Source organism: Oncorhynchus masou, chromosome 30 (assembly GCF_036934945.1).
Source record: "Oncorhynchus masou masou isolate Uvic2021 chromosome 30, UVic_Omas_1.1, whole genome shotgun sequence".
Lineage (NCBI taxonomy): Eukaryota > Metazoa > Chordata > Actinopteri > Salmoniformes > Salmonidae > Oncorhynchus > Oncorhynchus masou.
Window position 1 is genome coordinate 43317504 of NC_088241.1, and position 13850 is coordinate 43331353.

General features: G+C 45.8%; 1 protein-coding gene across 3 annotated transcripts in view; it reads left to right on the forward strand.

Annotated features, from left to right (window-relative positions):
- LOC135522634 (MAGUK p55 subfamily member 7-like) overlaps window positions 1-13850 on the forward strand; it is a 273268-nt gene that overhangs the window by 73300 nt on the left and 186118 nt on the right. For all 3 annotated transcript variants that reach the window (XM_064949080.1, XM_064949082.1, XM_064949081.1), the window contains exon 3: window positions 7602-7809. In XM_064949080.1, the coding sequence (XP_064805152.1) occupies window positions 7773-7809 (37 nt within the window). In that variant the 5' untranslated portion in view covers window positions 7602-7772. The remainder of the gene's footprint in view (window positions 1-7601; window positions 7810-13850) is intronic.

Here is a 13850-nt window from a genome sequence, read left to right on the forward strand (position 1 = left end):
AGTTTTGGGGTGGGGATCTAGGGTTAGTTTTGGGGTGGGGATCTAGGGTTAGTTTTGGGGTGGGGATCTAGGGTTAGGTTTTAGGGTTAGGATTTAGGGTTAGGTTTTGGGTGAGGATCTAGGGTTAGGATTTAGGGTTTTAGGGTTAGGATTTAGGGTTAGTTTTGGGGTGGGGATCTAGGGTTAGTTTTGGGGTGGGGATCTAGGCTTAGGTTTTAGGGTGGGGATCTAGGGTTAGGATTTAGGGTTAGTTTTTGGGTGAGGATCTAGGGTTAGGATTTAGGGTTTTAGGGTTAGGATTTAGGGTTAGTTTTGGGGTGGGGATCTAGGGTTAGTTTTGGGGTGGGGATCTAGGGTTAGGTTTTAGGGTGGGGATCTAGGGTTAGGATTTAGGGTTAGTTTTTGGGTGAGGATCTAGGTTTAGTTTTGGGGTGAGGATCTGGGGTTAGTTTTGGGGTGGGGATCGAGGCTTAGTTTTAGGGTGAGGATCTAGGGTTAGTTTTGGGGTGGGGATCTAGGGCTAGTTTTGGGGTGAGGAATCTAGGTTTAGGATCTAGGGTTAGTTTTGGGGTGAGGATCTCGGGTTAGTTTTGGGGTGAGGATCTAGGGTTAGTTTTAGGGTTTGTTTTAGGATCAAGGGTTGGGGTTAAGGTTTTGGTGTTGGAGAAAATAGGATTTAGAATGGGACTGAATTTTGTGTCCCTACATGGTTAGTTGTACAAGACTGTGTGTCTGATTGTCCAGTGCAGCCTGCCTAATAGGATGAGATGGAGACATTCTAGTATGCCTCTGGAGAACAGTGCAGCTATTGAACAAAATGTACACACACACTTCTTAACCATTCAACAATGTATTTTTATATTTTCCACAAACAGCGTTTCGCTCCCGGATCCAGGAGGATTTCAGTATTAATATTGAACAAAATGTAATGTATGAGTGCACGAGAGTTTTCTGTGCCAACTGTTTAATACACTGTAATTATACACCGTCCATGAAACATACTGCGGCTGTGTTGTGTGTGTATTATTACGGGGGGTGTCGGGTGTCTGTGGTACATTTAGCTGTTCCTAGTATTGTTCCTAGTATTTTATTATTCAGTTTCTTTATTGCTTTGCTGAATGATCTTGCTGAATCATTGCCATGGCTACTCCTCTGGAACACTGCTCTGTGAATGCCTTTCAAATGGCACCAGGGCCCATATAGCTAGGGAATAGGGTGCCTTAGGGTAAATTGGGTTGCTTTTGGGACACAACCTGTAATACTGTCATAAATTGACACCCCTACTGGAACTTGAAGGGATGGGACCCCTCATTTATATCACTCAGTCTACTCTGTAAGCACTAAACCCCCTTAAACCCACACCCTCTATCCATCCACACTTCTTTTCCTCGCCGTGTATCTCTCACTCTCCCGCTATCTCTCAATCTCTCCTCCATCCATCTCTTCCCCCTCTGTTTCGCTCTTTCTAACCAGGCAGCATCACAGCAGAAATATTTGGACACATGTTTTTTGGACTGGAAGAGCGTACTCTTCTGTCACCGTGTTCCCTTTATTGGGTGCGTGCGCGCACATGTGAAAACAAGGTTGTGTCCTCTTAAAACCGCACGTGACCACTAATGACACGACATGCCTTTAAAAACAGCCTGCGTCGGAGGTGTGAGTCACTGCCACGGTGAATTAGGGAGACCCAGCGCTCAGATACAGTCATTCAGGGCTCAGACTCACGGACGGAGTGGATCTAAGGTTGGATTTAGAGGAGTTGGGGATAAAGGGGGCAGAGTGGTGTGGTATACATGTGTGTTTTCTTTTCTCGCTTGGCGATTCAGTAGTTGGACACTGGAAGTGTGTGGGTCTCTAGATGTCCCACTTGCTGTGTTCACTATCAGGCCACTCCCAGGAGAGGGCACCAGTGAGCTCAGAACATGGTCCCGCTACATACCTGTGCATACAGGAGCCAGGGTTTACAGCCACAATATGTTCAGTCAGTTAGGCGGAGCATATAAGCATTTCCAATCTGATAATATTGATAATTCCACAATGCTGTTGTAGGCCAGTGCAAGACGTGTGGCTTTATAAAGGTAAGTCAGTTGAGTCAATTTAACTTAATTGAGTATTAGATGGTTCTGGTAAGACCTGGATGAACTTGGTTGATGAACCTGAATTTAAACTTGGCACATCGTGACACCAGATTGGCACAGCGGGGATTACATAGTGCTTCACTAGGGTCAGATGGATTTGCTCTATAAAAATAGGACTTCCAAAAAAGGACTCATTAATTAGGGCTGAGAATTGCGGGGGACCTCACGATACGGAATTCGATTCTGTGATTTTATTGTGATTTGTTGTTCCAAACATATTGCTCACTATATGTCTGCTGCAGAGGGACGAGAGAGAGACGTGAGAACATGTGTTTTGACCCATCATGGAAATTAGTGCTGAAAACAAATTGTCTCCCTATTTTAAAAAGGTGGAGAACGAGCCATAAAGGTTTTGGCGCAGGTACAGCCAACTAGCTAAATAATAATATTGCGATATGTAAGGGGAAGGAGGATCTGTGTGTGTGTGTGGGGGGGGGGATGCGGTAGGCCTGTACTCCTCCAGGCCAGTGTCTGGCCTCCACAGAGAGAACTCAATATCCCAACAGCACGCTGGGGCTGTCAGACTCCCAGCCGCTACCGATTTCGACCAATATGGTTTTTGGGGGTCCGACATTTTTTTTTGGGGGGGGGGGGGAGACAAAACATAGCGATACTGATATCTGCCGACATACTATTTTACAGCAGGAAACTAAAGTGTAATTTTTCCACTCTGAATTTCCATAAATTGCCATCCAAAAGAGCAATTGTCCAATAATTATGCTTTAAATGTTGATTTCATACATTGTGATAATAATGACACATCATGAGAATGGCCAGAAGTCTTCAGATCAGCATGAGATTCCCTTTTCTCATCCAATTTATTCAATGTCGGTTATCGTGGAGTTATTTACCATATAGCTGTAAAAGGCCAATATCGGACGATCATACTGGTGAACTAATCTATCGGTCGGCCTCTAAACTCTTAGACAAAAAGGTGCCATATACCTAATACAGTTCTTCGGGTGTCCACCCTTGTTGGTTCCAGGTAGAACCCTTTTGGTTTCAAGTAGAACCATTTTGGGTTCCGTGTAGAATCTTATCCCCAGGAATCAAAAAGGGTTTTACCTGGAACCAAAAAGGGTTCTTCTATGGTGACAGCCACAGAGTGTACTGCCAACCCAGGGAATGTATAGACGGAGCATGCCTGCCTGCAGAAATTGGCTACTTGCGAAACGCGTGTCCTTTTCCCGACTCTCCGTGTCCCACTTGAGACCACTACACTTTCTTTTCTCTCACGTTGTCTTCATGTTTGGTGCAGCCAAGTGTTGTGTTCCAGAGAATGTTTTTTCTCTCCGTACTGGACATTTTGAGTAACCTAGGCTATCATATCTGAACCTCAGAGGATAGTAAAGAGTGTGTTTTGGTGTCAGAGTTTTGGAGGACAGTATAGTTTTTAATGTCAGAATAAGAGCGTGTGTTTTCATAACCTGTTTTTCCTCAACCCTTCTGTCTCCTTCTCTTCGACTTCCAGCTGGGTCCCTGGGTCCTCTTCCCATCCTAGCCAAGCCCGGTCTGTTTTTTAAAAGGGTCGAAAAAAATAACAACCCGTCTTCATCCCGCTCTTCTGTTCTCCATATTGCTCGTTCCCCCTCGGGCTGTTTTCTCTTCAAATAACTGATGGGACTTCAGGTTTCACACTGAGCAAGACTAAACAAATACAGCGTGTCTCCTAACATGTGATGCAAGCGCTCCTTTGTTTGGTATGCTGCTGCGGCTTGCCGTGTCCAGGGTGTTTTCCAGCTGTGTTGTAGTAGTAAGAGTAGAGGGGAATCTGGCTGTAGTTGGATATTGGGCCACTAGATGGCAGCAGCACCCTTTCAGGGCACTGTGTGTGTGTTACACATGGGAGAAGTAGAAGGCATACCTTTTCATTGTGATCAGGCTCTTTTCTTCTCCACATGGCAAAGTTGCTTTGCCTCCCCCCTTTACACTCAAACCTGATTCTGTGTGATGTGTACAGAGGAGAACCAAGCCATGGCTGAATAAAGCATCTTGACTTGGACTGTCTTGAAGTTCAGTGGTTACTGGCCTTTCGGGCGCCGTAAAAGTCTCAGGTGCTCTCGGTGCCGCGGTCCGCTTCCTGGCCTTCCCAAGGCCCCGGACGGAAAGATGGATCCCACTTTGATTTGGGAAAATTTCTGTAATTCCTCCTAGGGATGCCGTCTGATATTCCTGAATCCTGCAGCACTAGAAGGCAGGCAGATCAATCTCCCTAACAAGTCCCCCTCTGTCTCCGTCTGTCATTCCAATCACACTGGTATGACTATACCTTAGCCTTGTCCCTTACCCTGCTCTGTGACTGTGAAATACAGGGCTGGTTTAGCGCGGGTCAATTATTTTGACATGAGCTCAGTTGCTGCTGCTTTTGTCCTCTGTGTTCAGAGCTGTTGGAGAGATCTTGTAGGATCCTGTGGTCCAGGCCTGAGGAGCCTGCTGTCGCTGAGCTGCACCTTCTCTGTCCCAAATGGCACCCTATTCCCTATGTAGTGTACTACTTTTGACCCGAGACCTGTGGGCCGTAGTGCACTTGAAAGGGAACCGGGTGCCATTTGGGACTTACACCGAGTCTCTGCTGGTCTCTTTAGCGTTTTTTTTAATGGGATATATGTAGGCTTATGGTGTGGAACAGGACTGAACTTTGATTGCACTTGACGGTTTGGTCTATACATTTACTCTTGCTGTGTGGGTGGGTGGGTGTGTGTGTGTGTGTGTGTGTGTGTGTGTGTGTGTGTGTGTGTGTGTGTGGAAAGACAGCTGTGCTCCAAATCTAGCAGGCGTAACAAAGGAGCTGCGTGGTCTGAACTGTCCCACGTCCTCCACTTCCCCCCTCGGAAGGGGAACGTCCTACGTCCTTTACTGTTGTTCTGTGAATTCAGCATGTCTTACCTCCGGATTTCAAAAACTTCTGGCCCGAAAAACGTCAAACTCCTGGAACCCAACGTGTGTGTGTGTGTGTGAAGTGACCGGGTTTTGGGTCTGCCTGCAGTCTTTCCCGGGTGATGTTGCTGAGGCGATATTTTCCGCAGCAGGTTTTTCCTCACCTGGAGGTAGCGGTCGTCCCCAAGGTGCGTTCACAACCCGGCGTGTCAGACACCGTTACGCAACATGAGCCTAGCGTCTCCGCTGATTTACACCCAGCAGCTTCAAACACAGCTACAGCCCCAAGCCACATAGGCCTCAGCTCTGCTTGTGTCGTTCCTGAGGCTGAATAGTTAGGGCACGCTCCAACACCCTTTGACCCAGTGTTCTGGGCTCCGCTGGGGTGGTCCAACGGAGTGTGTGTGTGTGTGTGTGTGTGTGTGTTAGACCTGCTGAAGGGGCTCCTGAAGGAGGTATTTTGGCCTTAGAGAGTGCAGAGCGTGGTGAATCTGCCTGGAAGCTCGTCTGCGTGTTAGCGTTGTTAGCTAGCTTGCTGCCTGCAGCCGCAGCCAAACGGCCCGGTCAGAACACCCTCACTCCGTATGGGACCAATAGCTGTCAGAAGTCAGCCGCCACCATAGGAACAATGTAGCCGGGAAGGAGACTATGAAGGAGGGGACCAGATACAGTAGGTGGCTGTGGCTCATTTGAGGGATTTGTCTACTCTAGCTGTTCTTTCTGCCTTTAAGCCATCCTGTGTTGTATGATATGGGGTTCAGACAGAGAGTGGAGTAGACTGGACTTTGGGGAACCAAGTCTAGGGTGGGTCATTGAGCCCTATGTTAGGCAGGAGCCTTAGGTTAAATGTTATTGGCTGGCCACCGTTCTCTACATTTAAAGCCGAGCTTTGACTGCCTAGGCTGCTGAAGAATGTGGTAGTCTAGACCTGAGCAGCATGGTTAGCAAGGGAGGAAGGATAGGGAGAGTGACATGGTAGGTAGTTGCCCCTGGGGCCTAATGAAGGGACCAGGGGGAGAAACGGAGGGGATTGGGGGTCATACAGGAGAGTGTGTGTGGTAGGGAACAGTAAAGCGTTTAATAAGCGAGGTGTGAGTCGAGGCCAGCCAGGAGTTGAGGGTTGAGGAGGGGTGGATGAAAGAGTCGGAGGGGGCAAGGGGCTGGGGGTCTCCTAGGGGATGCCACCACAGTTCCATCCCAGCCCTAGTGTGTGTGTCTGTGTGTCTGTGTGTGCCCCTAATGCCGGCCTGCTGCTGTTCTACAGTAGCAGCACCTGCCGGTGTCTGCTGGGGTTGGCTGGAGTACAGAGGTCAATAGGTAATGTCCTCTGAGGCCTCCGCGAACCCCAGACCCAGTGCTCTGACTCAATGACTACAGCTTGCGCTCTGAGACATTCCCACCTGCACAGACATCACACATGATATGTCATGTTATATTTAAGCAATAAGGCCCGAGGGGTTGTGGTATATGGCCAATATTTTTTGCTTCGTGTCTAAGAATAGCCCTTAGCTGTGGTATATTGGCCATTTTCCACAAACCGCTGAGGTGCCTTTTTAATAAAATAAATAAATAAATGTGACCTTTATTTAACAAGGCAAGTTAGTTAAGAACAAATTCTTATTTACAATGACGGCCTACCCCGGCCAAACCCAGACAATGCTGGGCCAATTGTGCGCTGCCTTATGTGACGCCCAATCACGGCCGGTTGTGATACAGCCTGGATTCGAACCAGGGTGTCTGTAGTGACGCCTCAAACACTGCGATGCAGTGCCTTAGACCGCTGCGCCATTCAGGAGCCCTATTGCTACTATAAACTGGTTAACATCGTAATTAGAAGAGTAAAAATGCATACATGCATACACACACATCTTTCAGGGATAGAGGGTATATCCAGGAATCTTGTTCCAATTAGCTTAGCAGTACATGAGCTGTTTTTCCCTCGCTGGGTTTAATAGGCCAGAGCTCTGTGTGTGTGTGTGTGTGTGTGTGTGTGTGTGTGTGTGTGTGTGTGTGTGTGTGTCTGAGTCTGAGGGGGTAGATTAACAGCCAAATGATTTTCTTAGAGTTTTGTTTTTGTGTTTTTTAATTTTCCCCTCGTTTTCTCCATATTCTCTGTAAATGGGTTCATAGTTCACTGGTTGTATTTACAAAGTGCCGCATTTCCAGGCTCATTTGATTTTTCACAGGTCTGGTCTGCAGTGTTCTCCCTTGAGCCGGATTGTGTTTCCTATGTTTCCGCTGGCCGTTGAAAGGGGGGATAACAAGGGTGTGTGTGTGTGTGTGTGTGTGTGTGTGCCTGTCCCCTTGTGTGTATGTGTGTGTGTGTGTGTGTTCACAGTTGACCCTCCGTGATTACAAACCAACACAGTTTTGCTATCATCTGCTGAATAACTTCCTTCATTGATGCGTACATCCGCTTTCTTCCAGGTCCACACACACACACACACACACACACACACACACACACACACACACACACACACACACACACACACACACACACACACACACACACACACACACTTGTGCGTGTGGCATTGGGTACGTTGAAGCGCAGTGAATAAATTCCTGCCCTCTCTCTTTTAGGGAACACCGGCCACCCATGGTATAAATCCTGGAGAGAGACACCTTGGACTGGGGGTGACAGAGGAGAGGAAAGGAGACTGAACCTACCCTCGACCCTTCCCTTGCCTGCTGCTGCAGTGTTGCAGTGCTATTTTCATTCTCACTCTGATATTCCACACCCAGGCAGAAACCATGCCGGCCCTGTCCACCGGATCTGGAAATTACTTGGGTACCGAATGATGTGATGAACCCTGTTTCCTTTCAGCTGTGCACACTAAACCCCGTTCCCTATTCACGATGCACATCTTCCTACCTGTTTTATCCCCTTTATACACTGCACTAACTCTGTGCCCTTAAGGCTGTTCACACTCATCCGTAAGACTGTTCCAATACGCTGGATTCTGTCTCCACTGTAGGTTTTTACAAAGAAGCATAGTTCATACAGTTCCTTCAAAGTATTCATACCCCTTGATTTATTCCACATTTTGATGTGCTATAGCCAAAATGGATTAAACATTTGATTTATTATTAATTGTTTTATCTCTCACCGTACACTCTATACACCATGATGACAAAGTTAAAACGTGTTTTTAGAAATGTTTGCTAATTTATGTCAAATTAAATACACATGTCTAATTTACATAAGTATTCACACCCTGGAGTCAATATTTTGTAGATGTTCTTTTGCCAGCAATTACAGCTGTCTGTCTTTCTGGGTAAGTCTCTAAAAGCTTTCCACACCTGGATTGGGCAACGTTTTCCCATTTATTCTTATCAAAATGATACAATCTCTGTCAAATTGGTTGTTGATCATTGCTAGACAACCATTGTCAGGTCTTGCCATAGATTTAAGTCATAACTGTAACACGGCCACTGTCTTCTTGGTTAACAACTCCAGTGTACAGTCGTGGCCAAAGGTTTTGAGAATGACACAAATATTAATTTTCACAAAGTTTGCTGCTTCAATGTCTTTAGATATTTTTGTCAATGTTACTATGGAAGTATGATTACAAGTATGATTACAAGCATTTCAGTGTCAAAGGCTTTAATGACAATTACCTGAAGGTGATGCAAAGAGTCAATATTTGCAGTGTTGACCCTTCTTTTTCAAGACCTCTGCAATCCGCCCTGGCAGGCTGTCAATTAACTTCTGGGCCACACACTGACAGATGGCAGCCCATTGTTACTTAGTCAATGCTTGGAGTTTGTCTGAATTTGTGGGTTTTGGTTTGTCCACCTGCCTCTTGAGGATTGACCACAAGTTTTCAATAGGATTAAGGTCTGGGGAGTTTCCTGGCCATGGACCCAAAATATTGATGTTTTGTTCCCCGGGCCACTAAGTTATCACTTTTTCCTTATGGCAAGGTGCTCCATCATGCTGGAAAAGGCATTGTTCATCACCAAACTGTTCCTGGATGGTTGGGAGAAGTTGCTCTCGGAGGATGTGTTTGTACCATTCTTTATTCATGGCTGTGTTCTTAGGCGAAATTGTGAGGGAGCCCACTCCCTTGGCTGAGAAGCAACCCCACACATGAATGGTCTCAGGATGCTTTACTGTTGGCATGACACAGGACTGATGGTCGCGCTCACCTTGTCTTCTCCGGACAAGCTTTTTTCCGGATGCCAATATCAGTCTGTCCCTGATGTTTTTCCTGGAGAGAAGTGGCTTCTTTGCTGCCCTTCTTGACTCCAGGCCATCCTCAAAGTCTTCGCCTCACTGTGCGTGCAGATGCACTCACACCTGCCTGCTGCCATTCCTGAGCAAGCTCTGTACTGGTGGTGCCCCGATGCAGCAGCCGAATTAACTTTAGGAGACAGTCCTGACGCTTGCTGGACTTTCTTGGGCGCCCTGAAGCATTCTTCACAACAATTGAACCGCTCTCCTTGAAGTTCTTGATGATCCGATAAATGGTTGATTTAGGTGCAATCTTACTGGCAGCAATATCCTTGCATGTGAAGCCCGTTTTGTGCAACGCAATGATAACGGCACGTGTTTCCTTGCAGGTAACCATGGTTGACAGAGGAAGAACAATGATTCCAAGCACCACCCTACTTTTGAAGCTTCCAGTCTGTTATTCGAACTCAATCAGCATGACGAGTGATCTCCAGCCTTGTCATCGTCAACACACCTGTGTTAACGAGAGAATCACTGACATGTCAGCTGGTCCTTTTGTGGCAGGGCTGAAATGCAGTGGAAATGTTTTTGGGGGGATTTAGTTCATTTGCATGGCATAGAGGGACTTTGCAATTCATTGGAATTCATCTGATCACTATTCATAACATTCTGGAGTATATGCAATTTGCCCCAAACATAATGCTTTGTATTCAGGACCAAAAGGTAATTGCTTTGCCATGTTTTTTTGCAGTATTACTTTAGTTCCTTGTTGCAAACAGGATGCATGTTTCGGAATATTTGTATTCTGTACATGGTATGAGGGCCAGATTGGGAATTTAGTCAGGACACCGGGGTTAACACCCCTACTACTCCTACGATAAGTGCCATGGGATCTTTAGTGACCACAGAGAGTCAGGACAGCTGTTTAACGTCCCACCCAAAAGACGTTTCCTCCCTCTTCGGGAAAACTGAGTTATGAAGGTTGCCACAAATGTACACCATTCAAAATATAATTAAGAACTTCACCATGCTTACAGGGATATTCAATGTCTGTTTAAAACAAAAAATGTATCCCCTGTCATGTTTAACACTATTATTGCACATAGAGTGAGTCTATGTAACTTGTGCTTAACAAGTTACATAATATTTTTACTCCTGAACCTTTTTAGGCATGCCATAACAAAGGGGTTGAATACTTATCAAGACATTTGAGCTCTTTTACATTTTTATTCATTTGTATAGAAAACTTTTTTTTTAAACAAAAAAAAAACAAAAAAAACAACAACATGTAGCCCAATGAGAAGAAAATGGAAATGTGATCTATTTCAAATTCAGGCTGTAACACAACAAAATGTGGAAAAAGTCCATGTGTCTGAATACTTTCTTAAACTTTTCTCTTGAACTCCATTACAACCTCGACACTGAACCCTGTCCACTATGCACTACAATGAACCCTGCCCCCTATGCACTACAATGAACCCTGCCCCCTATGCACTACAATGAACCCTGCCCCCTATGCACTACAATGAACCCTGCCCCCTATGCACTACAATGAACCCTGTCCCCTATGCACTACAATGAACCCTGCCCCCTATGCACTACAATGAACCCTGTCCCCTATGCACTACAATGAACCCTGTCCCCTATGCACTACAATGAACCCTGTCCCCTATGCACTACAATGAACCCTGTCCCCTATGCACTACAATGCACCCTATGCACTACAATGAACCCTATGCACTACATTGGCACCCTGTCCCCTATGCACTACAATGAATCCTATCAACCAAGATGTTACAATAGCACAGTGACCTGGTTCACCCCGTTCCTGATGTTCTTCTCCAGGCCCCACAGGTCTCATATGTTCTCACAGGTGTTCACAGCAGACAAATGAGCACTCACACACCTCAGTGATGTCTATCACATACGTCCTTCCGTCATATGTCTGTGACCCTCATGATGATGTCAGAGAGGGAGACATGTCAGGTCTTTTAACATGCAGGCAGATGACATCAGAGGTTAGGGGTCAAGGCTTGCTCTAATTAGAGCCTGTCTCCGTGTGTGTGTGTGTGTGTCTGCAGACGCATCCACCTCTCCCCTCTCTCGTCCCTTCTCTCATCTCTCTCTCAACCACAACCCAAAAAAAAGAGGAGCAAAAGGACAAAGAGGTGGATGAAAAAGAGAGGGCGGACGGACCAACGACAGACACAGGGAAAAAGAAAGTTGATGGATAAAGAGTGTGTTCGTCTCGGCTGTCCAGGCTTTGACAGAGTTTACGTAGCCGTTGTGGAAATTCGTATAGACAAAGTGAAAAGCCAGACCATCAATTACTATTATAGTCATTTTAGGCAATTACTGGCACAGACCCTGTTTCCAAATAAAACATGTAAGGGCTCTCTCCTCCGCCCCATCCCTCTATCCCTCCATCTTTCATCCCTCCATCTCTATCCAATTCCCTCCATCTCCTCATCCATCCTTCCTCAATCAGTTTCGTAGAGCCACAGGCCACAGAGCTGTGGACAACGTCGTGACTGATGTTAGGATTCCTGGTGTAGATGACAGATTCCGCTCCCCGTGTCAACTTGTATCTAGTAACACTAATGTTACTAGAAGAGGGCTGTGTGAGTAGCTCAGGGAGGAGTGTGACAGAGTGTAAGGCTGCAGAACTGACCGATTTGTCACCTTATGACAACCCGTGTCTGGGGGAAGTGATGTTACAGGAAGGAGTATTGTATAGCGAGGGCAGATTGTTGTGAGTGGTCTCAGCCTAGTGAGGAAGGAGGGAGGCAGAGGTTCATCAGTGTGTTTTAAGAGATTACTAATCTGCCTTGTGTAGATGGTGACAGAGGTTAATAATCAGTGTAATTGTCATTTTAGGAGAGAGTTAGAAGACATGGATTTAGGAGGTACAGCTGCATAAGTGAGGGGGCGTACGGGTGAAAAAGTATATATGCATTGGGATTTGGAAGTGTCATTTTTCTATACTAATCTGGTAAAATCTATCATATGTATACAACAACGTGTAAAGTGTTGGTCCCACGTTTCATAAGATCCCGCACGTTTGTTTACATCCCAGTTAGTGTAGAGGAGGAGTGGGAGGGGGGTGCTGAGGAGTATTTCTGTCTGTAATGAAGTCCTTTTATGGGGAAAAACTAATTCTGATTGGCTGTGCCTGCCTTCCCAGTGGGTGGGCCTATGCCCTCCCAGGCTGCGCCCCTGTCCAGTCATGTGAAATCTATAGATTAGAGCCTAATTTATTTATTGAAATTTACTGATTTCCTTCTATGAACTCTAACTCAGTAAAACCTTTGACATTGTTGTGTTTCTGTTTGTTCAGTATATATTAGATATCCAGACAATTAGTGGACATGTAGAATGATCGAGGTAGATGGTGCCCTTTGTAGGATTTCCCATCACATTCAAACAGGGAAATCTGTGGTCATTTAAGTGCTACTGGTGTTGGGGGCTGGTAGGTAGCTGGTGGGTTTGGCAGTGTCAGAGCTCAAAAGAGGACCATCGCGCTCGCCAAAACGTCTCTGTACGCTGTCCCTGATGAGGTGAAAAGAATAAAAACACAACATAAAGCTTTATGCATCATATTTTTGAGTACGGACCATCACCCCCTTTTATTTGTGTCAGAGATCCGACAGACAGGTGACTGACACATTTATCCCTCCCTCCCTGAGGACCTGGACAGCACAGCTGACCAGCAGGACTTATGGTGTCTCACCAGGATTAATTAAGATGTTATCCAGCCTCAGCCTACTCCATCACTCTGTCTGAAACTCATATCACCACCAAGCAGCTGCTGAAATAACAGCGCTACACAGTACAGACTTATTAATGCTAATATTTTCCCCCGACTGAAAGAAAGGGCTGAGTAGTGTGTGTGTGTGTGTGTGTGTACGCACTAAGCGCAGCTCTTTATCCGGTGTGTGTATCTAAAATGTTATGGAATATTTGGAGAATAAATATGGGGTGAGTAGACGGATGGTACAGAAAGTGCTCCCTACTTAGGAACATGTTGTCTCTCACTTTCTCTCTCTGTCTCCCTCAGTTCAATTCAAGGGGCTTTATTGGCATGGGAAACATGTGTTTACATTGCCAAAGCAAGTGAAATAGATAATAAACAAAAATGAAATGATATTCTCTCTCTCGCTCACCCCTTCTTTCGCCGCGGGAGCGGCCTTCTCATACCGGCTCAGCTCTGCTCGGCCCAAAATAAACAACAGACCTCTCTCGCAAATTAAGATCTAATAAATGAAACCAAATAATGAAAAAATAAACCTGAAAAACAATAAAAAGCTGGAAAAATGACCTAAAATATGACCGCGGGGGGAACTAAATGTTCGAAAGGAACGCCATCCCAGTGTTCAGGTTACTCAGGGCCTTTTTGGTGTGGGACTTTTTAATAAATACTTTGGAAGCAGATTGAGGCGTTTGGTTGACGTTGCTGGCCCCAGGCTTGTGTTTCAAAAAAAAAATATATATATATAATGTTTTAAAATATCAAATCTGTGAGGAGAAGGAATGTGTCCCCAGTAGCGAGGGAGATCGATAGCAGGGACCGACTGCTAGGACTGATTTCTAAGAGCCGCTCTCTGACACTTTGTTGGCTGAACATGGGACCTGATACACACACACACACACACACA